We start from the raw sequence: 27,251 nt of genomic DNA, 5'->3' as shown, positions 1-27,251 counted from the left end.
CGTTGTTTCCTGCCACATCCCTCATGCTTTGTGTTGCTGAATACAGGTGTTCTTGGGCTGCGGATGCTCTCTACTTTCTATTGTGTTTTAAGCTTTTCATATGGTCGGCTGTAGCTTAATTGTGTTGCTGTGAGGGGTTGGTAGTGGACAAAAATAATTTAAAATGTAAAATTAGTTTTTAAGGTTAGGTTTGCAGAATACTTCAATGTGAATATATGGAAAGATGGTATAATACTGAATTATATGGGATTGGCTGCAGCTGCTATGTCATATTTGTCCTCGCACTGCAGTTCCTTGTGTTTCCTTTTGTTAAATGTTTGTGCTTCTTGTGTTCTTTGGTGGAGGTGACAGGATTGAAAGACTGAAGCAAATTGACCAAAAGAGATTTGTAAGCAGCTATTATTATACACAGTAGACTGTCAGCAGTAGTCCTGTTGTTCTGTGAGTCGTATAGTATATCATGGCTCTTGACGCTGAGTCTATATATTTGTGTGCTGTGTTGTTCATAAATATTACTTCTAGCCCAATTCATATGTCAGTGATTGCAGTTAGTGATGATATAATCCAGTAATTCAGCAATGGTGAGGGGTTAAGGTGAAATTAATTATGTAAGAAATATAACATGTAGTCAGCAAATGCTTACTGGGTTAATAAACTCTAGTCTTCCATGTGGTTGTTTTGGTTGCCATTTGTCACTGTATGACTATTGTCTGTTGTTGGAGAAAAAGCTCTTGGTCATGGCACTGTCTGGTCTTTTTACACGTGTTGCTTTATTCATTACATTATGCATGAATATTTATATAAAATTAAGCCTCTGTGGTATTTTGATGGAAATTGCTTGTGTGGCACATTGCTTTTGATTTGTTGCATTGTTCAGTCTGTTGGTGAAAATTTGCAGTTTATGTAAATTGAATAAAAATCTACATTATTATATGTCTATAAATAACTTCAATTGCAGCAGATGCGTCACCAGCTTCAGCAGTGACCTCCAAAGTTGAACCTGTGAAGCAGGAATCCAAAAAGGGAGTTGAAGGTATGTGGTAGTTTTATAAAGAAACTCCAAGAGCACATTTGTAATGATTGTAAATGGGGTTCTGTTTCTATTCAGTAGGTTTTTTGTGTGCTGGGAATTTGCCGAAACACATGCTGTGCTGACATATGCTCCACATCCAGATGGTTACGATGTGACATAACATCTTTGTGTCTTGAGGGTTTTGTCAACAGTTTGGCTCATTTGTTCTTGTTGGTTAATGAGTTGGACATTGCATATTGGCAGTCAATCAGTCGCTCCCTGTTGATTTCAGTATTGTTGGTCTTTTTGTGAGGTTTAGCAATTCACCAACATTCTTTTTTGCCTGGTACCAAAGTGAAAAGGGAAAGGTTGAATTTTTGTGACACTATTATTTCTCCTTCCTTTAGTTTTGTTTTTCGACATGGGTTTTGTATGTTTGTATATTCTTGTCTGGCTTGTTGTTGCTCACTTTGTATTCACTTGTGTCTGACGTGTATTCAGGATGCTTGTTGTCTCCAGCGAGGAATAGTTAAGAGCTGCGTTTGACAGATTTGAAAAACGCTAAGCTGGCCTCCTGTTTTGAATGAGAGCAAGGGTCATTGGCTGTGCTTCAGTGTTGTATGTATGTACATTTTAAGCAGGCATACATTTTTCTTGTTTTATTTTTTATTTTTGTTTTTACAAAACCATATAAAAAGAATTTACAGGTTCACAAAACACATAAGCTTGGTCAGGTAAGTTAAAAATGAACATATTTTATACACAGCATACTGTAGTCTGCATCTGGCATCCAATCTGGAAGCCTGTGGGTCACAACAGGTACACAGCAACACCTTGTCTAATGTATTCAATCCCCAGTTCTTTCGGTCATAGTCATTCGAGACCTAGAGAGCCAGGAGGCTGAGGAGGGAGGTAGTGTTACTCTGCAATGTGAGCTTTCTAAACCTGGACTTGCTGTCGAATGGAAGAAGGGAACTCAAGTCCTGAGTTTTGGAGAAAAGTACCAGATGAGACAAACAGGATTCAGTTATAAACTCCAGATCCACGATTTGATGCCTGGAGACACAGGAAACTACTCATGCTCTTCAGAGGACACAATAAGCTCAGCCTCTCTTGCAGTAAATGGTAGGAGGGAGACCATGTCGTCATCTCATACTTCTGTCTTGAAGTCTTTTCATTTCATTTGTTGATTCATTCTTTTTTATTTCACTGTATTTCTTCATCACCATTCTTAACCTTGCACTGTAGATAAAAAGCTGATTATTTCTTTTCATCCATTAGCTGCCCCAGTCATATTTACAAAAGAGCTGGAAAGCCTAGCGGCTAACGAGGGGGACAGTGTCACCCTGCACTGTGAGCTCTCCAAAGCTTGTGTTCCTCTGGAGTGGAGGAAAGGAGAACTTGGTCTTTGTCCTTGTGCCAAGTATGAAATTAGAGAGACTGGAAAAGTCGCCCAACTAGTAATCCATAATGTAGAACCAGAGGATTCTGGGAGTTACACATGTGACACTGGTGACCATCAAAGCACTGCACAACTAGCTGTGAAGGGTATGCCTGCTAGTGACTGTTGTTTGCAGTGAAGATACTTGAGTTGCTTGTTTTAAAGACTTGGACTATGGACTACTTCATTATTTAGGAGCCTTAATATAGATACAAATATAAATACAAATATGCGTACATCTAGTTCTTGGTATTTTAGTTAAGCTAAGTTAGACTGTCATTGACCATGATGAGAAACAGATACATTTGGGATTTGACTAGACTTTAGGATTTAAGACTAAGAGACTTGGATATGTATGACTACTACTCATTTCCACCTCTGCTATTTACTTTTGGACTTAAACGCAGTTTTATGTGTGTGGTGGGTCATAAATTGTTGTTGTCTTTGTCGTCCTAATTTCTTTCTCCTCATTTCATCCATTTCCTCCCCTGAAGCCCAGCCTGTCCTTTTCAAAACCCAGCTGCAGAACCTTGAAAGACAGGCAGGGGAGACTGCTAGTCTTCGCTGTGAGACCACAAAACCAGGAGCCAGCGTCGTCTGGAGGTGTGGTGACAGTGTGCTTGAATCCAGCAGCAAGTATCAACTGAAACAGGAAGGGACTGTAGTCGAGCTTGTCATCTACAAACTGCAGGCAGCTGACTCAGGAGAATACTCCTGTGATACTGGCAGCCAGAGGACTTCAGCTGTCCTCACTGTGCAGGGTAGGGTCTGCCTATTTAAGGCTGTCATTTTCATGCACACTCTGGAGTCATGACTTTCTGTGCGTCCTTCAATCACTCCGTCTTGTTGATTGTCTTCTCACCAAGCAACACTTGAGTGTGAAGTGCATCATCCTTTCATCTGGAGATCCTGTTTGGGATCTTTGTGACTGCATTTAAATGTTCAAGTATAATTTCTCATCCCACGTGTGTTCTTGTTTTGCCGTTCACTGTTTTCAAAAGCACTTGTAATTATTCACGCACAAACCTTTTCAGTTGAGCTTGATCACTGATCTCATCATCATCTCATCATTTGTGCCTGTTTCTGTTCTCTCTTCACAAAAAATAACACACTCCACTCTGTTTCTCTTCACTTGGTACTACTCACAATAACAGCTTGACAGAAATCTTTATAAATTTAATCACACTTTGATCACAATCTTCACAATTTCAGCTGTATCTTTGTCAAGCACATTTTCATTTCATACAACAAATAGTAACTACTCCACTGAAATGTATTTGCCAAACAGAGGTCGAGGTGAACATACTGAAATTCTTGGAGAGCTGCGTTGTGTACGAGGGTGAAGATGTCCGCTTTGAGTGTCTGGTTTCTCATGAGGAGGCACCTCTGGCCCAGTGGAAACTCCAGGACGTCCCACTGCAGAATAATGAAATGAATCTAATCAAGACTGAGGGTCAAGTGCACAGCCTCACACTCAGAGGCGTCACCACAGCTGACTCAGGAACAGTCACTTTCACAGTGGGAAACCACACTTCCACTGCTTCTCTAACAGTCAGAGGTGAGGAAAAACTTTCAGCCCTTTGTTTCTGCTTCTAGAGTAACATTTGGACTTCTTCTGTTCATTTGTTCTCCATCATCTTTCTTATGGGACACCTACCTTCTATCTTTTCAAAACGCTCCTACAAAGCATTCCAAAACTCGGATGCTTATGATTTCCTAAAGGCTTATCTATCACTTTCTACTGACTTTTTCAATTTTCATCTCACTTTCTTGTTCATACAAAATGTGTACTTTCTACACTAGATGCATGTTCACTCCTCCTTCCACTGAATTTGTACTAACCACATTTCACCTTTCCTTTTAAACCTTGTAATGACATCACATATTGGTCGTGCTGATCAATATATTTCCCTTTAATTCTTGTATTCTGCGCTGTACACTCACATTCCTGTTATTTTTTACTCTATAAATAACTTCAAAAAACTTCTTCATTAACTTTCATCATTAAACTTGTTTCTTCCTTCTATTCCTTTTATTTCACCATGAAGAAACTGACAAAACCAAATTAACTTTTCAGTAACGTTCTGTGTAAGTTGAATGTTTATACTGTAGCATACCTCTCTTAAAATGGTAAATGTATTATTATTTTCTGATACCCTTTGACAAACACAGATTTTTTAAATTCCGTCTATTAGTGCTTCTTAAAAGATTCTGAAATGGGTCCTGTGTAGGTTACGTAGTGATTTTTAACAGCGCTGTTCATGTTCTGTTTCGAGCTTCTCCGTTGTATGGAATTATTGAAATTGTGAATATAAATAACGGGGCTTCTTAATATAATGTGTTTTCAAGTGGCCGTGATTACCTCTGAAAAATCTGAGATCTAATTAATCTAATTAATAGTGGTGTTTCTAGCAGCTGCACCAGTGTTATTCAAGAAGGAGCTGGAAAGCCAAGAGGCCACCGAAGGAGGCAAAGCCACCCTGTCCTGCGAGACATCCAGCCCTGACTGCAAGGTGACCTGGCGGAAGGGCTCAACTGTGCTCACCCATGGCGAGAAGTACACCATGGAGCAGAGAGCTACCACTCACACCCTGGTTATACACAAGCTGAATGTGGAGGATAGTGGAGAATATAGCAGTGATACAGGCGACAAGAGAAGCACTGCTACACTGACTGTGAAAGGTAACGGCACATTCAGCTCATCTCTGTCTTTTGTCTCCACTTATCTTCATCCTTCCTGAAGTTCATTTTACATTCACTCATTCCATTCCCAAGTACTGGATCATGTCCTCTACTCAGCTTTCTATTCTCTTGGATTTCACAGTTAATTGAGTAGTATAAGTTCAGTGTCTTTACTGGAATGAAATTTGACCTTTTTCTTTTCTTTTCTTCTTGAATTATCTTGTGTTGACTCCAACTTCTTTGCACTATAATGAGGTTGGAATCATTACATTTAAGTTATGCATTCAGGAAATATAGAGTTATTTCAGTTTATTGTAGATTTTATCATTTAGTTTATCATCTAATGCTAGTGAAATCAGTTGTCATTAGAATAGCACAGGGGAGAGTACTACATCTATTTTCCTGAGATCAAACTTGAGGATTGAAGTATTAAGGAAGGATTAAGATTAGATTCTTGACGATGGATACACACTTATAGTGATGCCTTTCTGGAAGCTTTGCTGGGGTCTGATCACTGACCATCATCCCATTCGCCCTCAGAGCGTGTGCGCATCATCCGAGAACTCTGCGATATCACTGTGACCACTGGGCAGGATGCCGTCTTTGAGGTTGAGCTGTCACAGTCAGGCGTCATAAACGGGGAGTGGTGGCTTGGAGACAACCTTCTCCAGAATAATGATCTGAATCAAATGAGCAGCCAGGGCAGAGTGCACCGTTTGGTCCTGAAGATGGTCACCACAGATGAATCAGGAGACGTTGCCTTTGTAGTGGGAGAAGAGAGGAGTGTTGTGTGTCTGCTGGTGGAGGAGAAACCCAAAGGTAAAGGGGAAGACATGGTCACTTCAGATTTTCAATCCTCACATCCATCTCCATCGACCACCAAACAGCTTTGTCTTGGCAAATGGAAATTTGCGTGCACCATAATTTTCAACATCCTAACTTTTAGACATGTCTTTTATTCTTTGCATTTATTTTATAGGGTGTGCTACAAAAAGAAACGCTATCAAAATACTAACAAATATCATAACTAAAGCACATAACTTAATTCTGTCAGTTAGTTCATTAAAGATAGAAAGTTTTCAGAGCTAAACTTCAATGTTTATTTTATAGCTATAGTTTTTTTATGACACTAGATCTACCTCTGATCATATGTTCAGATCATACTTCGTTATGCTGTAAAATGTGTGACAGCATGCAGTAATTAGTGCATGCATTTATGTATTTATGTACAAAGTTTTAAAATGATTTATGCCAGGGCTGTAAAGAAAGGGGAAAAACTGCATAGAAATGTCACTGTTATTAAATCTAGTCTCGGGTTTTCCATATTTACAGTGCTAATATTAGAGAAGCCACAAAACACTGTGGCGTTAGAAGATGAAACTGTCTCGCTGGCCTGCACCATCTCTGAACCCAAGGCCACTGTCACCTGGATCAGAAACAACGTGGCCATCCAAGCAGGTGTCAAGTATGACCTGAGGAAGAATGGAGCATTCCATGAGCTTCGTATCTACAATGTGGTGCCTGAGGACTCAGGAACGTACACCTGTGACACTGGAGATGCACAGTGTGACGTCACCTTGACTGTGGAAGGTAAAGAATGATGCCTCCTCTAAAAAAAAAAAAAAAAAAAAAAAAGTCTTTTTCCATTTGATCAAATTGAAGACTGGACCAAAATAGGATTGAAATGAACAACTGAAATATTCTTGAACCTCGACTTCGCTCAACCACACACCTAGTCTGGCATCACTGTGCATCAGCAAATCTTTTGACTAAAGTCCCTCAGAGATGTTTGTCATCTCAACTGTCTGATGCCGAACTTGTCATCTCAACATCTGACGCAAAACTTTCCCATTTTAAATTCTCACCAGGTGCTCCAGTGTTCTTCCAGAAAGAGCTAAAGAACCAAGACGCAATAGAGGGTGATGATATCACCCTGTGCTGTGAGCTGTCTAAGCCAAGTGTTCGTGTTGAGTGGAGGAAAGGAGGCATGGTCCTCCAGGCCGGTAAGAAGTATGAGATGAGGCAGGAAAGGTGCATTCAAGAGCTGTGTATACGCAACCTGGAGCCTGAGGACAGTGGCTACTACACCTGTGACGCAGGAGACCAGCTCACTACAGCTTCTTTGGCAGTGCAAGGTAGCCTCCTTTCAGTACTGTTGCGTTTGTCCTGGATTGTACATTTTCTGTCTTTTGTTATGATGTCATGTTGCTTTGTCATTTAAGTGAGCATACTGCAAACATTGAGTAAGTTTTAGGCTCAGTGTATGCATATTTGTATGTTTCACTCAACAGTGAAAGAAGTCTTCATTGTTTCTGGTCTTAAGACCATCGACGTCTTTGTTGGGGAATGGGCAACCTTCTCCTGTCAGCTGTCTGGTAGGACACCTGGCAATGTGCAGTGGTGGCTGGATGGTACCTTGCTGGAGAACAGCCCTTTTAGTGAGATAGGGCTGAGCCAGAGCCACATCTACACACTCACCTTAAAGAACCTGGCTACAGATGACTCTGGCACTGTCACGTTCAAAGCTGGAAGTTTAACATCAACTGCCAAGCTCTTAGTCAAAGGTATCATGTTACAACGATAACCACTAGAGAATGTGATAAGCTGTATCTCAGTCTTATTTTAGACCCTGCAGCATTTTACATCTACATTTGAAATCTTACAGACCCAGTATTAAATCTAAGGATGTGCTGTTGTCACTAAACCGTACAATTAAGAGATTTACAACATTTATCATAATTTTTAATAGGCACTGTAGGCTAAAATTTTCAGTTTTCTACTTAATGATTAGCATCAACCCAATAAACGAGGAATAAAGAGTTATTCCTCTTGAAAAATATGAGTGAATATACCATGGATGTTTTCTGCAGGGTTGCATAAAAGGTTTGAAGTTCATGAATAGAGTAATAGTTGACATTTAACATTTCAGTGCTTCATCATGCATGAGCAGCATTGTTTAATGATGATGAAAGTAGCAGTAGAGAGTTCCTTGCCTTATGCTTTCATACAACCAAAACATACAACTGGGTGCAGCACCACAGCAAAGTTTTGTTAGAGTAGAGCAGAGTAGCATCTAAACCAAAACACTTAAAACTTTTTGGCTAAATGTGCCAGTGATCAGAAATGATCAGCCATTAATATTAAAGGAGCTATTTGTAAATTTGGCAATTGCCAACATTAGCGGTTAGCAGTAACTAGCTCTAACAAGCTGTTTACTTGGGAGGAAACGCTGCGAGTTCATAATCAAACTTCATTCATTTGCTCGCTAAGAGCTGTCTCAAGCATTGGAAAGCAATCCTCTTGTTTTGCTTCTGTTTCTATCACTTCATTTCTTCTGCTGAAGTTGCTAACCAGCTAGCTTCCGCTAGCCCGATTCCCCGAAATGTCCAGTCTGCCCTGAAGAAGTAGTGCTGCTCAGAGGATTGTATTATAACCTCATGTCATGTAAACACAATGATGGCTGAAGCTTTTGGTAAGACTGGTAAGTAAACAGCTGTTAAAGCTAACGTTGGCTGTGTAGCAATACCAAAACTTTACAAATAGCTCCTATAACAGAAATCTGTTATTTAGAGTCCTGGCAACCTGCTGTATTTTGGGCTGCTGAAATGATAATATGATAATCACGATTATGTTTCTCTATTCTGAGATCACAATCATTTACTGTTGCATCATAACACTTGCTTCTGTTGTACAAATCTTCAAAATAAGGAGACATGAAATCAAATGTTCTTAAAAAATGAATTAACCCTGTCTTTTTTACCCGTCAATGTTATTTAGTGGTTTTACCAACAAATGTAACCTTAAAATATACAATATAAACCCCCTACTCAAGAATCATTCCTGCACTTTTGTATGTGACAAAATTCAAATGCAAAAATGGATGTAATGTCTCTGCAAAATGGCCACAGTTAGCAACTCTGAGAACAAAAAGTAAGATAGTGTTACATTGCTGGCTATAACACATTTGGTTACATAAAGCGCTACGCAGTGGTCAACTTGTCATGTGTCTGGTGTTAGTTGTTTCTTTATATTGGTCACATTCATCAGGCAGAACTCTCTCTGAGCTTTGTCCACAACAGAACTGATGAACACATTTGGTCCACAGTGAAGCTCTGCACTACAACTCACATGGCTCACCTGATGAGCTTTGTTGACTTCATTCGTCTAGACTTTATTGTTCCCACCAGCACTTTCCCTGACAACTTGGTCAGTCTTTATTGTTCATGCTAGCATTCCTGGTGACTAAAGTGGGTGTTGCTGCTGGTCCACTGATGTCCAATGTTTCATGGTGCTGCCCCAACATCTTGCTGCTGTTTCTTCGTTATAATCGACTCATATAAATGGCCCCTTATGTTTTAGGCCAGATTGAAGCTTTGTTTATGCTTTGCTCATCTCAGTGAATACTACTCAGTGTTCTGACTGCTATTGAAGGTGTAGCCAAACAACTGTTATATAGATCTTATAATAATCTTGCCTGCCTCAACATCTGTCTTTGGGAAACAGACCAGTTAATAGAAGAATGCTGGAAATTAGATTCTGCAATTTGGGATTACTTGACTTGTTGTTCTAAGTCAGTCACTCTCAGAGTGTCAAAAGCCAAAAGCATGATCGTGATTATTATATAGTAAACTGTGCGGCCCTAACTGAATCTCTTGGCAATGTAAATAGTGAGCGATTCTTATTTGCTGATTGGAATCAGTGAATAACATACAGTAGGCTTAGTTTTGGTGATGTTTGATCCAATTTTAATTGTAGAGAGTTAGTGAACCACTGAATAAGGACAACAGAAATCTTGTGTTTGTAAAGTGCTGCTCCACCCATCCATGCAGGCCTGCTGCTGTATACTCATGTTCCACCTCTACCGTTCCATCCCACCAAGCCCTGTCCCTAACCTTCAAGCACTAAAGCTCCTAACCCCCATACACCAACCTTATGAGTTTGACATTTCTATCCACTTATCATATCATACCCTCCCCTCCCATTACCTGCCGGCTCTTCTTGTGACCATTACCCAGAACCTTGACGGTTGGGCTTTTTGACCCCCTAGATGCTGACATAGGACAATAAAGTGGTCACAGTTGGCATTAAAATATACATTAGGATACTGTACCACAGCACATACAATTTCTATTGGACATTCTATAAAAAACATAATGTCACTTACATATGAATTACCTCAATAAGCTTTTGGGGGTTATAAAGCCCATATGTCATTCGGCATGTCCTGCATATATCCTTATATCTCATGGTCAAGGCCTGACCCTATGACCCCTGACCCCTGACCCCATCCTCAGATCCCACAGTTGAAGTGGTGAGCGAGATGGAGGACCTTCGGGTGGTCGAAAACCAACCGGCTGAGTTCATCTGCCAGTACTCAAGGCCAGTCAAGGCTCAATGGAAGAAAGACGGGCAGCCATTGCAGCCTGATGGTCGAAGGGTGGTAGTGGAGCAGGACTGGAATGTGGCTCGGTTGTACATTAGCTGTGTGTCCGCTGAGGACAGGGGCACATACTCCTGTGAGGCACAGGGGACCTGTGTGGTTGCTTCACTTCATGTGGAAGGTGAGCTTCCCTCCACATGGAAAGACCACCAACCTTTAGAGAATCTCCTCTACTCCCTCAAACCTAACAATTGTTTGGCCAAATAAAATGATCTTTTGCTGATCATCACAAAGTTTGTGCCATTTGTTGGCAAAATCCCATATGATTTGAGAGTCTAAACACTGGAGTCATCTTAAAATCTTTTTTGAGTGTGTTCTCTTTCTTTCTTCATTTTCCTTCTGTCTTCTACAGGCAAGCCCATTAACATTGTTCAGGGCCTGGAGAATATGGAAACCTTTGATGGAGGTGAAGCACTGTTTGAGTGTGCCCTCTCTCGTCCTGAGAACAAAGATTGCAGCTGGCTTCTTGATGGCAAACCAGTGAAGGAATCTCCTAATGCTGAGATTGTTTCATTTGAGAGTGGTCTTCGTCATCTGCTCCTGCTGAAAGAGTTGCGTGTTAAAGACAGTTGCACAGTGACCTTCAAAGCTGGCACAGCATCCTCATCTGCCCAACTCTCTGTCAAGGGTAAGTCACCCACATGAATGCTTTAAGACTTTGAAGTTGTATTTACACCAACATCTTGTCTGAATCTCATAACTGTAACTGACATCCTTTTACATTTAATTCTGTATTTCTCTCATAAGGATGGCAGCTGGATGTTGTGAAGGGTCTGGAAGACAAAGTGGCTGCAGTGGGAGAGAAGGTTGAGTTTTGTGTTCAGCTGACTGAGCCTGTCCCTGTGGCAGAAATAGCTTGGTATGCTAATGGAGTTGAGCTCAAGCCCAGCGATCTCTGGGCTATGCGGGCTGATGGCTGTTCTTATCGCCTCGTCCTGAGACAGGCACCACTTTTGCCCCAACAGGAAATTACATTTGCTGCTAGAGATGCTCTCTCTTTGGCCAAGCTCTCCATCATCAGTAAGTATCTGATAAACAGCACTGCTAAGAGGCAGTGCTATGGTGAACTGTTTGAAGACTTTTGTGACCTTTCCTTATTGCAATGGGTTTAATCTTTTAGTTTTTGCATCTTAGTATTATTGAAATCTTTTGAATTTTTGGAAGATTAACAATGTTTATTTTGTAGTTTTTTCTCAGTGTGCATAAGAGCTGCTTTTATTCCCAACAGCTGTACCTGATCCCCCAGAGGACGCAGAGGTCCTCAGTAAGACGGAACAGTCCGTTTCCCTTTCGTGGTTCACTCCACTACATGATGGAGGGAGTCCCATTCTGGGCTACAGGGTGGAGATGCGGCTGGTAGACAGTGCCCTCTGGCTTCCATGTCATTCTGAACCTGTGTGTAACACAGAGTTTGTGGTTGAAAATCTTACCCCAGGAAGCGGCTACAGGTTTAGAGTGGCAGCCATCAACAGAGCAGGGACTGGAGAGCCTGTTGAGCTGCCCCAGACTGTACAGCTTGGTGAGTGGACGTGTGGTTCAGTTCATGAAATAATAACATTTCTAATGTCAAGGGTGTTTGCCCGGACATTTTGATTATTACTGTTCAGTTAACTACTAGTTTTTTATATTAGATGGAGACAAGAAATCAAAAAAACTTCCACAAAGTAAGAGTATCTGTTTGGTTTTGTAGTACATAGTTGTGCAATTATTTAGCTTGGATTATAACATTTATTTCGGTGTGACATATGGACAGCTTTATAAATTTAAAGCATTCTACCAAATGGTATGGTTATAGCAGTGTAGAGAATTTAAAAGTCCTCCAAGCTACTATATTATGTGTGTTTGTTTTCTCTATGTTACACAGAGGCACCTGTGCAGTCACTAATTTGCCAAGGTAAGACATTTTGTTTGGTGTGTAGGTTTTTTATATTTATCCTACAAGTTCTACTGTAGTTAAACACCTCGTCACACTTATCCCTCTCAAACAACATCTGAAGCCTAATAGACAAATGTCTTTCATACTAAGTTGGAAGAAGTAGAGTTTTAATAGGTCTATCACCAGTAAAAGGTAGTGTGCTGTGTGGATACTGACATAACATTATAAAACGTTTATCAAAGTAACAATGAAACCTGCATTTTGGATGTAGGTACAGAGGCAAAACAGGGGGAGGAACTGGGGCAGCCCAGTCTGCCTCCAGAGGCTGCTGATGAAGGTGATGTCCATGAGCTCTGGGAGGCTTCAGCTAAGAAACGGCGCATGAGTCGAGAGCCCACTCTGGACTCCATCACTGAACAACCTGAGGAGGATGGTAAAAACAAATCAAGAGAGAAGGAGCTGAAGTCCTCAGAGAAAGCAGAAATAAAATCAGAAGAGAAGGAGCAGGCCATTGTGTCTAAGAAGCAGACCAATTTGTGCATCAGCTCTGAGGACGAATCTGTTTCTGGGGGTCAGACGCTTGTGTCCTACCTCAAGAAGAGCAGTAAATCTACCGTCACAGAGGCCAGTGAAACGGAGACCCTATCCACTGAGAGGTTCTTCGCACATTTCCAGATGACAGAGCAGAAAACAGTGCAGCAAACTGAAGTGAAAACAACCACAACTCAGAAGACAGATAAAACACAGGTGTCTACAGAGGAGACTGACATAGTGGAAATCAGTAAAGAAGATGAGCCTGAGCTCAGAGATGCTGCGATTAAGATTCAAGCTGCGTTCAAGGGCTACAAGGCCCGCAAGGACATGCGTCCTGTCTTCAAAGATGTCTTCAAAGACCAGACCAAAGAACCTAATGGCACCATACATCTGGAATGTGTGGCAGAAGGGAAACCTGATAAGGTGCGCTGGCTGAAGGATGGAGAACCACTGACAGATGGCAAGCACCACCATATCGATATCTACAATGATGGTACTTGCTCACTGGTCATCACCGCCATCAACACAAAGGATACCGGGGTTTACACTTGTGAGGTCACCAACAAGTTTGGAGTTACTTCTCACAGTGGTAAGGTGACAGTAGGAACAGTGAGAGAATCGTCAGGGCGACGGCCATTGACGGTGGGCTACAGTGCAGACAGTGAGCCCGAGAGCTCCTCAGGTAGTGAGATGGATGAGTCACTGAGAATGGCAAGCAGACGTCTCCGGCGCCTGTTGCGCACACGTCTCCCACCAGATGTTGCGGAAGAACCATTCGTCAGCGCAGATGAAGGAGACCTGCCCCCCCCAGATCCTCACTCTTATCGTGAGGATGACAGTTACATCTACATTCGCTTTGAGTCACGGACAGAGGCTGAAGTTGCCTCTAAGAGGTTCCAGGAGATGTTTACAATTCATGGCGTTCCTGTAGAGACTGCCATCCTTGAGGCAGGGCTTCACAAAGTTGAGCTGCGAATTAGAAAGATGGGCTACATACAGGATGGCACACAGACCCCCACACAAGATAGACAGCCTCCTGCATTCATGACGGGAGCCCCAGGTAAGAAACACATTAGAGTGGTTCTTCTCCTCTTATGGTCATTATCCAATTTTTTATGTATTCTCTAAATCATCAATAAATAGCTTTCTAAATAACCAGTATCATTTAGATTTCTGTCCTGTAACATGTAATTTGTCTGCTTGATTGTTTTTGACAATTATATTTACAGTTTAGCGCGGATTGACACTTTATGTGACCATTTAATTTTTTTTTTTTTTTAACTTTCAATTTACTCTTATTACCCAGCTGCCCCAGTCTTCTTGACAGAGCTGCAGAGCCAGGACGTTCCAGATGGCTATCCAGTCAGCTTTGACTGTGTTGTGATTGGCAAGCCCCCTCCAACTGTTCGCTGGTTTAAGGATGGCAAATTGCTGGAGGAGAATGACCATTACATGATCAATGAAGACCTGGAGGGCTGCCACCAACTGATCATTACCACCGTGCTGCCCACTGACATGGGTGTCTATCGCTGCACAGCTGAAAACAGCAGCGGCATCGCAGCCACGAAGGCTGAACTCAGGGTTGACAGTAAGTGAACATACATTACATGCACAAAAACACATGTATGTTTTACAAATGAATAAGTACTCGACTACATCTTTTCTGAGTGAAGGTAAACCCAAAAAGATGGTGGCATTGTCAACAAGAGCGTTTCGGTCACTATTTCATACCTGTTCCATTGTCTGACAGCAGACACAGAGAAACATGGAAATAAGAACAGCTTTTTTGGAATTTCGGCTGTATTAAAATACTCTATATGTGAGCACAGAGAGTAGGAGAGGAGCAAACAGCTAAAGAGCTGAAAGCCATGAATACAACGAATACAGCGGTTTCACAACAGTTTTCAACTAGATAGATAGAAACTAGAAACGAATCTTAAACTAGTCCAAAATCCTACTTTGTAAAAACACCCTCAAATTAACAGACCAAAACTCAAACTGGTTCTCAGTAAGATAACAAAATTACATATACACAATGGCAAACACATTGTCCCTGATCATTGCTGTACATCAATCCTTTCCATCAGTGTCTTGCAGCTCAGATTATGACACTGCTGCTGATGCTACTGAGACATCTTCCTATGTCAGTGCCAAGGGCTACATGTCCAGGTAAATATACTATAAACTGTTCTAATGGTTTCAAAAGAGATGTATAGATAAATGTATTTTATAATTTTAATAAATACTGAGTTCTTGAGGTGAACTATTCTACTTTTCTCGTGCAGGGAAACTGAGACCTTTGAGTCTGTGGCTGAAGATGATCAGCTACCACAAGTTGTGGAGGAGCTTCATGATGTTCATGTTAGTCCAGGTTCCCCTATTGCTAAAATGCAAGTCAGAGTAAAGGGTAAGTTTATTAACGGATATTAATAATCAATTCATCTAAGGCAAGCAAATAACAGCTGATTGTGGTCTTATATAGTCAACTTACACAAAATTGCCTTTGATCAAATAGTAATATTTCTGAAATATCTACTGTCTTCCAGGCTTCCCCAAACCCAGAGTATACTGGTTCAAAGACGGCCACCCTCTGCGGCCCTCAGAAAGGATTCTGTTACTAACCGAGAGAGATGTTCACGGCTTAGAGATTCTGGGGGTGAAGAAAGACGATATGGGAGAGTACTCTGCTTACATCAGCAATGCAGCTGGGTCTGCTTACTCCTCTGCCCGACTGATAGTTCTGCGTATGTATGCAAATACCTGAAAGGCTGACTATGCAAAAAGAGCATGACATACTGTATTCCATATTACTCTATTTTGTAAATTACTTTGAGCTTAAGAAATATCATTGAGATGTTTACAGACACAGTAACAATTGTATTTTGCAACAGGCCCAGGGGAGATTCTGCCACAAGATAAGAAAGGTAATTTAACATTTATCCTACACACATGATACGGGTACATTAGTATATATAATGATATATTATATGTGGCTGTGCTTTTGTTTTACACTATATGTTCACAGACCCCAAGGAACCCCTTGTGCCACCACGCTTCCTTGAAAGGTTCAGCAACAGGAAGGTGAAACAAGGAGCAAGCATCACTCTATCAGTCAAAGTAGAAGGTTTGTTCATTTCCCTGTTTCATCTTAACATGGTCATATCCCAGTTATGTCCTCAAGATTTTCATAAGTTCCCATGTTATCTGTCAACCAGCGTGTATTCGAAATTCTCCATACCCACCTTTACTTTTTTAGGGTCTCCCACTCCTATGGTCTCCTGGCTAAAGGAGGAATCACTGGAAGATGTCCTGTGGATCAAACCTGATACCAAGGGATACAAAATAGCAAGCTCTGGACGCCAGCACAGCCTCATCTTGATGGATGTGGGCACAGAGTACACTGGTGCCTACACTTGTATTGCTACAAATAGAGCAGGACAGTCCATCTGCACTGCCCACCTCGAGGTGGATGACAGTAAGGAAAACAAAAATATCTTAGAACTTTATATAGAAATTATATTGACCATGAGAATATCCTTAAAACTAGAAGACCATTATTGTAGTGCAAACCTTCTACTGCCTGATTTGATTGTAATTGTATGTGTTTCTCTCTCCTAGCACCACAACCAAAGAAAGAGACCAAACCTTTAGAGTAAGTTTTTCTTTGAGATTCAGAATGAGATTGCACATAAAAAGGACATGTACAGTATATACAGTACATTTCAAGTAAATGCAAATATCTGAAAACAAAATTTACCATTAAATTTTCCTCAGGGTTCTTGGGATTACAGTTAGTCCTCCAGAGGATGAGGCTAGCACTGGAAAAGGTGAGATTTATAGCTATATAGATTATTTGTTATAATTAATATTACAATATTTATGGTGTTCATTCCTCTTTGCTGTCCACTTGCCCTCTGTTTTGCATCACAAGAGGGTAAAATACCCTATCTAGGTGAAGTAGGTACAGAGGAATTTCTCATGAAACTCACCTCCCAGATCACTGAAATGGTATCAGCAAAGATCACCCAGGGTAAGTCTGTTATAGACCATTTTGTCTATGCAATAAAACATTCGACTGCTAGATTTTAATTTGATAGAAATTCATGTCACAGTTTACACCACAAGAGAAATACTGAGCAATGTTACAGTATGTCCAGGGTATGGTCCAGGGTCCAGTATGTCCATACAGATAGACATATCATGAAAAGCCTGACTTAAATATTATAACTAACATAATCAGGCTACTTCAAGCATGGTTTAAACCAAGATAAAATAATGGTTTTATTAACATTTTACCTCATTTTACTGCAGCTATGTTCTCATAGTAGTAGTAGAAAACTCATTTAGCGTAGAACATGAACACAGGGAGGTGTTTCAGCATACGAGGTTAGCTAGGAAGCTAGCTATATGTGGGAATTTGGTTGTGTGTAAGTGGTAAACACTCAACCTGCATGTTCACCTAATAATAAGAAAGGGGTTGAAAGATTGTTTTATTAAGTGTGAAATGATTAATTCAATTTTATTGTCATCATACATGCAGCAAGCAAACAGACCAGATAACATACTGTAGGTCAGAGATAGGCAACCAAGGCCCTAGACTCGCAAGAGTATAAAGTTTTTATTCCAACCAAACACTGTACCAGGTGATTTCAGTGTGAAGATGCATTCACCCAGAGGGAGCCTCTCTTAAATCTTAAATCACCTGGTTTTATCTGGGGTTGGAATAAAAATCTGCAGGTTGCCTATCCATTTGCTAAATTATCCTTTGTAGTAATTTCCGGATATTGCATATGAAAAGCTACCATGAATGGCTTTGCTAATGCTAAAGATGCAGTTAATAAATAATCCAAATATTCTTTTATTATTTTGTTACATGTCTGTCAGGTTTGATTGAATTCAGTGAATTCATTCTGATTATTCAAGAATTGGGAAAGTGCTGTTTAATCGGAATGTTTTAACACTTCAATTCTTGAATTAGAATTCACTTTCCAGTAGATTTGGGGTTGACACCAAACTTGACAGACATGTTTTCCTGCTTTTCTAGTGCTTGTTTTTCAGCATGTTTTGCTTTACTCACGTGTAGGTGACTTAAAACCTCTCATCGATTCATACAGACATCATTCCTTCACAACTTTCCCATCCATCAGTTTATCAATCCAACCAATTAAATGCTCATTCAATCATTAATTTGTTATTCAGACAGCGCACAGAATCACGAAGTGCTCCAGTGGATGAAAACTTGGCCCAAAACTACCAGTATGTATCCCAAGTGCATCAGCTTCATAATAACTATACATTTTTCTACAAGGAACATGACTTAATGAGATACTTTAGAATTGGGTTTATTATATACATACAGGAAGACACAGGTTGTGAATTAAGCTTCAATTAAACAGTTCACCTGTTTCCTGAAAGTGCCTTTTCCATTTCATGCTGTCTGTGTCCCTTAACGCCTCCTCATGCATCTTCACTATACTTTTCTTGTCTTTTCAAACTGGTTTCCCACCGACTAGTAGCTTGAATACATGTTTACAGACATGTATGTGGAGAGCTCAGGCAATAGTTTTTATCTGTCCTGTAGTTTTCTCTTGTATGTTGTCACAAAACTAACAAAGTCAATATCAAATTAGTGGTCAGTAACAAAGTATTTTTGAGTGACTTGATTATTGTTGTGGAATTTTTGCACTACCTTTCATCGACAATATATTTATTTGTTTTGAACCAAAGTCTGAAATGATAAAATGAATCAACGACTTGACTGGTCCTGCCTCAGCTGAGCTTTGACAAACTGAGTGGTGTGGTTACTAATAACTGCTACATAAATTCAAAATGCAATGGTAGATGACAGTGACAAACTAAGTTTAAAAGGATAGATTATATTTATGATACATGCTCAAGTTCTCTGCACAATTGACCTGTGTTCATCTGATTGCCTCCGTCCATCCTTGCTGCCCCAGCTTCATTACGCGTACCTGGTGTTGACAGTGATGATGAGACCAAGACTCCTTCTCCATCACCTCATCACGGTCGCTCTCGTCCTCCTTCCCTCATTGCTGACTCCTCCTCAGAGTCTGATGAGGGGGATGCCAGGGGAGAGGTGAGATATCGAAATCATCCGTGTACTATAAAGTGGACAAGAATGTGGACCTTAACTTGTTTATAGTATATGAGGAAATCACCCTAAAACTGGGTAATATATAGATTGTGTGACTAGAGAGACCAGAAAAATAGAGACACCTCTACAGTATAATGCAATACTATTGAATGTCCCTGCAGTGTTTGATTTACTTTATTTTTTATTTGACTCAGTTCTATGATACATTATTAGACTGCACTTGATGGTGATATTGTATTTTCCATTTGGAAATAATGGGTGAAAAAATATTAGAAACAACTTACAAAACAAGGACACAACAAACTACAGCCTCAACATTAATTTAAGAGAGAATCAAACCATCTCTAGAAGAGAATATTTCCTGAAATGAAACATTTGTCCTCTCTCTGGATAAATAAAGGTTAGAAAATAGTGATACTTAACAATTTTAAAATTTGACCTGCAACAATCTGAAATGAGTTAACTCATACCTTCTGCATAGTGTGTAGTCGCTGATCTCTTTATATAACCGCTGGACATAAACAGATCTAATAAAGTATTCATATACAATTAAAAAATTTGCTTGGGAAATCTTGCAAAGTTGAGGTTTCTCCAACAGGAAAATATGAATAGCAGTAGAACAAATACTTTGCAAGATGAATTACAGCATATTAGGTTTATATAATGTTATCACAACATATTGTGAAACCTTGTGCGTTGTAATTAATATACATTTTTACAGATGTTTGACATCTATGTGGCAACGGCTGACTACAACCCCACTGTCGCAAGCAAAGAATCTATCTCTCTGAAGGAAGGACAGTATGTTGAGGTTTTGGACTCAGCCCATCCACTCAAATGGTTAGTCCGGACCAAACCGACCAAAACCACACCATCCCGCCAAGGCTGGGTCTCACCTGCCTACTTGGACAAGAAACTCAAAGTATGTCTCAAGAATTCAGCCATTGATTCAACAACATAACAACTTTTTATATTCGTATTTATTAATTGTTTTGAGGCCTTTGAACATTTTAAAGGTAATAATAAAAATGTGTGTTATTTCAGCTTTCAGCTGAAACGGGTGATCTTCCAGAGGCAAGTGTAGAAGAGGTGTCAGAGGGTGAATACAAGAGGAAATTATTGTAAGTACAGCATATCTACATTCACAAAGCAAATCCTGGAATCAAAGGAAGCGCCATAACCAACTATTTATGTCCCCAGCCAAATGTTACAGGACCTGATAAATGGTGAATCAGAGTTTGTAAAGGAGATAGACTTCTTTACCTCCCATCACCTGAAGCATGCAGACAGCTCTGATGTGCCGCCTGATGTCAGCACCCAAAAGGAAACCATTTTCAGGAACATTGATGACATCAAGTCCTTCCATAGCAAGTGAGCTCACCTTCTGATTACTTATCATTTTAGTCAGCTATTTTAAAAGCAAGGTAAAGAACATGAGTGTTCTTTACCCAGATCATATGGCATTCTCTTCTCAAATATAATGAAAGACAGTGAGATTTTCTTTTATCATCAGTACATTCATTTTCTTTCCATTTTTTTTTTTTTTTTAGGGCATTCCTCCCAAAGCTGAACGACTGCGACACGGATGATGATGTAGCCATGTGCTTCCTGAAGAACAAGGAGGGCTTTGAGAAGTACCTGCAGTATCTTGTTGGTCAGAGTCAGGCAGAATCTGCTGTCAGTGACAAGACTGTCCACCACTTCTTCAAGGTAACAAAACACTGCTCATGTTATGCCAGAGCCATATGCTCTACTGTGGATTATGCAGTCTGCCTAAAACCATTTAATTGTCTAATCTTAAATTTACCACACTAACAAAAAATATTTTTGGGTGTAAGAATTTGCAGATATTTGTATTTTCCAGTTTATTTAAAGCTGAAATTCTTTGGTAATTACTTGTAAAGTGTACTTCATATAAATACCCAATCATTGGGGTGACCAATTGTGCACCAGTAAAATTATTTACATTTTTATTAATTAAACTTTTCCTTTCATTACATTGTAGGAGTACACTGAGAAAGCACAGGCTAGTGCAGACCCTGCAGATCCCCATGTACGCAGCATCAATGCCTACCTCCAACAACCACTGGACAGGATTCAGAAGTACAAGGCTTTCCTCAAGGTGACGTATTCACCAAACACAGAATATGCAGTAGCCTTGTTAGGATATATCACCTGCATGTGTAAGGCATTTGCTTTTAGACCTGTATCATTATCACCTCAGTTGTGTTCAAGTTTCTGCTTTAACATCTTCAGGAGCTCATTCGAAACAAGGCGAGAAATGGTCAGAACTGCTGCCTCCTGGAAGAAGCTTATGCTATGGTGTCTGCGCTCCCTCAGCGCTCTGAGAATACTCACCACGTCTCCATGATCGAGAACTATCCTGCCACACTGGAAGTACTCGGAGAGCCAATTAGACAGGTAGGATATGGTTAAAATCTAATGAATTTACTGAGTAGAGGTTGATTTTGTGTTTGACAGTCTATATAGATTGGAGTCCAAAAGTCTGACACCACTCCACTGTGTTGTTATTTTACAGGGACCTTTCCAAGTGTGGGAAGGAGCTCCTGGAATAAGGACGTCCTCTAGAGGTCACCACCGCCACGTCTTCCTCTTTAAAAACTACTGCATAATCTGCAAACCTAAGAGAGACAGCAACACTGATACACAAACATATGTCTTTAAGAACATGATGAAGGCAAGACTTTTAATATAATCACACCTTTTTATTTAAAAAAAAAAAAAAAGGTTTTCATCTTATCAACAGCCTAAATGATGCTCTTTGTCTTGTTGCAGCTGAATAACATTGATGTGAATGAGACAGTGGAGGGTGATGACCGTGCCTTTGAAATCTGGCATGAACGTGAGGACTCTGTGAGGAAATACACCTTACAGGCCCGAACCATCACCATCAAGAATTCATGGTTGAGAGATTTCAGAGAACTGCAGCAGCGATACATCACGCCTGCATGGAGTGAGTGGGACACACACACACACAGACACTCACACACACACACACACACACACATATAATCAAGTTTTTTCTGTATCTGAATCTCTCATTTGTCACTTTCAAACATTGCCTTTTATGATTAATCTGTTTTTATAGGTCCCCCTGACTTTGAGGAAATTCTGGCAAACTGCACAGCAGAGCTGGGACAGACTGTTAAGCTCGCCTGCAAAGTCACTGGAGTCCCCAAACCTGTGGTCACGTGGTACAAGGGTATGAAATTTGCACCAAGTATTTTAGTAATTTGCTCTACTGGACAACATATAGAGTAATGGAGACTAATGGTTCATACCCTTAATCTCTGAGTGCCAGGCAATTTGGCCAAATGTGTGTCATTAATGCACCGGTTTACATGCTGGACACAGATGGACGTACAGTGGAGGCAGATCCTCATCATATCATCATCGAGGACCCTGATGGTTCCTGTACACTGATCCTGGACAACATGACAGCAGATGATTCTGGCCAGTACATGTGCTTTGCCACAAGCTCAGCTGGCAATGCCAGCACTCTTGGAAAGATCACAGTTCAGGGTAAATGGCATAAAGTCTGATTGTGTCCTAACATACCAGATGTTTTCATTCATAACTATAATGCACCACTGGAAAACAGCTGTAATAGGCCAGACTGCAGTTAGACTAAAAAGAAAGACCATTTGCAACTAAGGAATAGGTTTAGTTTGCCAATTTACTGAGTAATCAAATATTAGTGTGGAGTGGTCACTTCAGCTGCTTCAGAGAACATTGCTTCAGTACACATTTTCTCGGGCTTAGACATGTAATCCATTTGAATGTTTTTCTTGCAGTACCTCCTCGTTTTGTGAATAAAATGAGGAATGCTGTCTATATTGCCGGTGAGGATGCGCAGTTCACCTGTGTCATTCAGAGCGCCCCAAACCCCAAGATCAGGTACGGACAATTGTTGCTAAGAAACTGGCAAAAACATTTTAATTAAATGTAGTATTTTCTTTGAAATGTCTGTGCCTCCCCTGTGTGTTAATCTCTGTGCTGTGTGGCTGTGTGTACCTGTTAAAGGTGGTTCAAAGATGGCAGGCTGCTGACTGACCAGGAAAAGTATCAGACCTACAGTGAGCTCCGTAGTGGGGTTCTGGTCTTGGTAATAAAAAACCTGACAGAGAGAGACTTCGGACACTACGAGTGTGAGGTTGGTCTACACTATTCAGTACAACACATTATATTTAAATCATATGACTAGTGTTTTTTAAACTAATATGTAGAGAGAAAAACAAACATTGCCAGTAGGCAGAAATTATGTCTAGGATATTAAGTTTGGAAACAAAATAAGGCTTCTGGCACAACTTCACCTACTTCCAAGGGGCATGGAGACAGGAAAAAATCCAAAGAGGTCAAAACGCGAGCAACACTTGTAGTAAACAGATGATGGTCAAATGAAGTTCTTCTGTTTACTACAATTGGTGCTGGACTTTTATATTTAGTTTCTATATTTAGTTCAAAAGAAGAAATGACTTTCATTCATGTTAATTTGGTTTTACACCCAAGAAGCTACTCAAAGTCCATTGATGTCAATTAGCAACATCTTTAGTCTAAAAATACATTCCCTGCTGTTTCCAGCTGTCCAACCGTCTGGGCAGTGCCAAGTGTGCTGCTGATCTAGTCCTACCCTCTGCTGTGGCTCGCACTGGTGAACAGGCCATCACTATTGAAGGTAAGAACACTGACTTTATCCTTACAAAAGCAGACTGTATAATATACAATATACAGCAGACTGTATAATATACAAAATAACTTATTCTTGCATTTAAGTTTAAAGATGGATGCATCTTATACTTTAGATGTGTTCATTTTTAATTCAACTCCAGCTTACACTTATCATCTTGCTTCTATTAAATCTGTTTCTACCTGCTTCTTCCACAGTTACCGAGCAGGAGACTAAAATACCAAGGAAAACCATCATTATGTAAGTGTAATTGGACTAAACTGATCTTCTTGCATGTGATTATTTTTGGCTTTATTGTGTTGACATTGCTTCCTCAAACAGAGCATGGGCCGAGAGGAAATTTGGAGCACTTTAGCTTGTGTGTGTGTGCGCCTCTCTCTGGCCCCATGTATGCATCGCTGTGTTGTATTTAAAGCCTGAGTGCAAAGGATTCTATCACAACGACGATGAAAGGATGGGCTGTTTTCACCAGGGTGCTGTCTTCTTTAACTGGTAACTTAATTATTGCAGCTCCTTATACAGACAGACAGACATTTAAAATGATGTGGTGTGTACAAAATAGACTGAAATAATTTAATTACAATATGGAAAGAAAGGATGAGTTCATATTGTTGTGATTATATCCTTTTAAACCACAGTGAACAGTGCAGAAACCTTCGGGATGCATGTGACAAATGCTTCCTTAACATCAGACTTTCCAGTTTTTGGGGAGTCACCTTTTCCTAATTAGTTACTAGTCACTTGTATGAGTGACTTATGGGTGGCTATTTAAGCCCACCAGCATCAGTGTGAAAACTGCATGCAGCCTGGTAGTTGTACATAAGATCTGTAGCACTGATATTGTCTGTGGTCGTTTTTTTTTAAATCCAGCGAGGAGACTATAACCACTGTGGTGAAAAACCCTCGTATGAGGAGGCACAAATCCCCCGGCTTGACTGTTGCTGGAGCCCACCGCTCTGAGACTTCCACCCCAGAGCCTGCCACCGCCAGGCTCAGGAGGATGCCCACTCCAAGAAAGACCGCTATCCCTACTCTCTATGTCACCGAGCCCGAGGGTGCTGAGGCCAGGGCTATGGAGAGCAAACCCAGGTGGGTTGAAGTAGAGGAGGTCATCGAGTACAAGGTCAATAAATCTCCCAGGCTGCCCAGGAGGAGAGGCATCTCACCTGCAGCATCTGATCGTGCAGCCACTCCCTCCAGACCCAAAAGGTCTCCACCGGAAAACCCAAACGCTAACAATTCTAACAACAAGCTAGTGGAGCAGGCTCAGGCCCAGCTGCCTGGAGACGTCAGCAGCCAGCCGCTCTCCTGGGAAGAAGAGGAGGGCAATGCTCCCTCTGGTTCTGCCACTGTAGAGCCACATGAGCTCTCAACTGTCCTCACTGCAGCTGGAGAGGACAACGATGACCTGGATGATCAACAAACTGTCATCTTTGAACCTGATGATGAAGATAATGATCATGATCTGTTCCGAAAGCAGGAACCTAAGATCCTGAAACAAGGAGATCGTGTTTTGACCCTCGAGGACTTGGAGGACTATGTTCCAGAAGAAGGAGAGACCTATGGCTCCTCCAACGTTATCACTGAAAAGCCTTGTGAGATCTCTGTGCTCCAGAGGGAGATCGGTGGGTCCACGGTGGGACAGCCTGTGCTCCTGAACGTGGGGCGGCCTGTCGTGGCGCCGAGGCAGAGGAGCAGCTTCTTCAGTCGCTTCAAGGAGCACCTCTCCAGCAGTCTTTTCTCATCCAATGTCCCTCAAGCCGGCGGAGCACGGTCCAGTACGGAGAGGAACGTGCCCATCCAAGTGAGCCACGCGAAGCTCGAAGTGAAGCCTTCCTACTGCTCAGAGGTGCAGAGAGTTGAAGGTGGGCAGCAGAGCTTTAAAACCAAAGTGTCAACTCAGACTTACGGCTACACATCAGTGGGAAACCCAGTCACTCTTCAAATTAGAGATAACCTTTATCAGAACCAATAGAAGCAAACATTTTAAATTCGGTACCACAAACCCTCTTAGTCTTAAATGGGGACATTTCTACTTACATGATGAAAAAGAACTTATCCTAACCTCAAGTATCTTTTCTGCATTTGACAGACCATTCCATTTTGAAGCTTCCCATCTGAAAGTGGACTCATCCTCTGAGTCTTTTTCTTTTTTTGTCAAATGGTTAGAGTCGCCTGGTCTCTTGAGACTAGGCGAGTTGGAATGTCACTGTAAGCAGGTTTCAGTCCCACGCCATCCCGTTACAACTGCTATATTGTCATGTATATGTGTTGTACAATGCACATGATAGACAGAAGCTACGAAACTAAGGTTTGACATTTTACTGACACTTTCATTGTCTTTTGTTGAGCTGAATTAATTTCATCACATTTCACTTATACATACCTTCACTAATTCATGAACCTTGACCCACTATTATTAACTGATCCAGGCATTATCTTTAGTGATCTCTCTTGTCATATTCATAAACAAAATAGTTATACAATAGATATTTAGATATACATATTTTTTCGGTTTTACTTTTGTACCTTTGCAAGAAATGTTGCCTTTTGCACTTTTGCAGTGCCTTGGATTGTTGGATCAGCAAATGTTGGAGTTAAAGACTATTGATGAGGTCATGACTGCATGTTTCTATTTCAGTATTACTGTAAGTTAACTCGAATGTGCAGCACTGATGATGTAAAACCAACAGAACTTTGGTGACTGTTGGGCTGTTGTCTAAGTTGAATCAAAGATGTACGATCAAATTATCGTCAGTTTGGTAAAATCGGACAGAAGTTCTCTACTACTTTTGTTATTTGTGAATGATTTCTTGGTGAGAAGCTTTTACAAATGTGACACTGCTTCAAGCAAATCATTTGGTAGGTGAACTGATGACCTGTTTCACAACAGATCTCTGTGTTTGACTGCATCTGTTTGCAGATGTGTCTACAATTGTGAATTCAAAGTTATACTCAAGAGTTTTAGACATTTTGACATCTGTTAATGCAGTGCAACGACCTGTGAACTCACAGGGTGACGCAGGGATATTCATGAGTATGTGATATTTAGATGAGTGACTGCATGTATTTGCTTTTCCAAAGGAGATGTGTTTATCCAAAGTAACCTGACCTGTCATGTCATATTTGATTATGAGCAAATGTTTGTGCAAAATACTTGAGCTCAGAATTTACTACCTTTTCAATGCAATTTATAATGTGACTAGAATAACTGCCTCTTTAGAGATGTGTGGTGTTGGTGTTGTTTAAAGTTGTTCTAGTTAGCTACAAGGATCATGTTATGTAATAATATCAAAGGCACTAACAGATTTTAATTGCTTGTACTTTACATGTGTAGTTTTTGGAAACATGAGATACTCAGTGTTAAACCAGAATAAATAAATGTACTGCAAATAATAGCTAGTTTCTTTCACAATTCTTACTTACAGCACGCATACAAATAA

At 40.6% G+C, this 27,251-nt stretch overlaps 1 protein-coding gene across 1 annotated transcript in view; it reads left to right on the top strand.

Moving 5' to 3' along the window:
• LOC130178832 (obscurin-like) overlaps nucleotides 1–27,206 on the top strand; it is a 58,779-nt gene extending 31,573 nt beyond the window's left edge. The window contains exons 43-83 of the mRNA XM_056391355.1: nucleotides 2,294–2,560; nucleotides 2,948–3,214; nucleotides 3,742–4,011; nucleotides 4,869–5,135; nucleotides 5,676–5,954; nucleotides 6,468–6,725; nucleotides 7,004–7,270; nucleotides 7,427–7,699; nucleotides 10,430–10,696; nucleotides 10,928–11,203; nucleotides 11,323–11,595; nucleotides 11,804–12,094; nucleotides 12,440–12,469; nucleotides 12,723–14,045; nucleotides 14,292–14,573; nucleotides 15,073–15,154; nucleotides 15,271–15,392; nucleotides 15,532–15,729; nucleotides 15,877–15,909; nucleotides 16,011–16,109; nucleotides 16,242–16,460; nucleotides 16,604–16,637; nucleotides 16,760–16,812; nucleotides 16,917–17,015; nucleotides 18,185–18,241; nucleotides 18,943–19,082; nucleotides 19,822–20,022; nucleotides 20,145–20,221; nucleotides 20,301–20,471; nucleotides 20,651–20,810; nucleotides 21,106–21,222; nucleotides 21,357–21,521; nucleotides 21,640–21,798; nucleotides 21,897–22,074; nucleotides 22,210–22,323; nucleotides 22,476–22,643; nucleotides 22,916–23,018; nucleotides 23,145–23,274; nucleotides 23,703–23,796; nucleotides 24,006–24,048; nucleotides 24,679–27,206. Of these exons, the coding sequence (XP_056247330.1) occupies nucleotides 2,294–2,560; nucleotides 2,948–3,214; nucleotides 3,742–4,011; nucleotides 4,869–5,135; nucleotides 5,676–5,954; nucleotides 6,468–6,725; nucleotides 7,004–7,270; nucleotides 7,427–7,699; nucleotides 10,430–10,696; nucleotides 10,928–11,203; nucleotides 11,323–11,595; nucleotides 11,804–12,094; nucleotides 12,440–12,469; nucleotides 12,723–14,045; nucleotides 14,292–14,573; nucleotides 15,073–15,154; nucleotides 15,271–15,392; nucleotides 15,532–15,729; nucleotides 15,877–15,909; nucleotides 16,011–16,109; nucleotides 16,242–16,460; nucleotides 16,604–16,637; nucleotides 16,760–16,812; nucleotides 16,917–17,015; nucleotides 18,185–18,241; nucleotides 18,943–19,082; nucleotides 19,822–20,022; nucleotides 20,145–20,221; nucleotides 20,301–20,471; nucleotides 20,651–20,810; nucleotides 21,106–21,222; nucleotides 21,357–21,521; nucleotides 21,640–21,798; nucleotides 21,897–22,074; nucleotides 22,210–22,323; nucleotides 22,476–22,643; nucleotides 22,916–23,018; nucleotides 23,145–23,274; nucleotides 23,703–23,796; nucleotides 24,006–24,048; nucleotides 24,679–25,783 (9,011 nt within the window). The 3' untranslated portion in view covers nucleotides 25,784–27,206. The remainder of the gene's footprint in view (nucleotides 1–2,293; nucleotides 2,561–2,947; nucleotides 3,215–3,741; nucleotides 4,012–4,868; nucleotides 5,136–5,675; nucleotides 5,955–6,467; nucleotides 6,726–7,003; nucleotides 7,271–7,426; nucleotides 7,700–10,429; nucleotides 10,697–10,927; nucleotides 11,204–11,322; nucleotides 11,596–11,803; nucleotides 12,095–12,439; nucleotides 12,470–12,722; nucleotides 14,046–14,291; nucleotides 14,574–15,072; nucleotides 15,155–15,270; nucleotides 15,393–15,531; nucleotides 15,730–15,876; nucleotides 15,910–16,010; nucleotides 16,110–16,241; nucleotides 16,461–16,603; nucleotides 16,638–16,759; nucleotides 16,813–16,916; nucleotides 17,016–18,184; nucleotides 18,242–18,942; nucleotides 19,083–19,821; nucleotides 20,023–20,144; nucleotides 20,222–20,300; nucleotides 20,472–20,650; nucleotides 20,811–21,105; nucleotides 21,223–21,356; nucleotides 21,522–21,639; nucleotides 21,799–21,896; nucleotides 22,075–22,209; nucleotides 22,324–22,475; nucleotides 22,644–22,915; nucleotides 23,019–23,144; nucleotides 23,275–23,702; nucleotides 23,797–24,005; nucleotides 24,049–24,678) is intronic.
• Nucleotides 27,207–27,251: the final 45 nt, after the last annotated feature.

The sequence above is a fragment of the Seriola aureovittata genome, chromosome 12, assembly GCF_021018895.1.
Source record: "Seriola aureovittata isolate HTS-2021-v1 ecotype China chromosome 12, ASM2101889v1, whole genome shotgun sequence".
In the NCBI taxonomy this organism is placed as follows: domain Eukaryota; kingdom Metazoa; phylum Chordata; class Actinopteri; order Carangiformes; family Carangidae; genus Seriola; species Seriola aureovittata.
The sequence above is the reverse complement of the archived record's forward strand: the minus strand, read 5'-3'. Positions and strand labels throughout refer to the sequence as shown.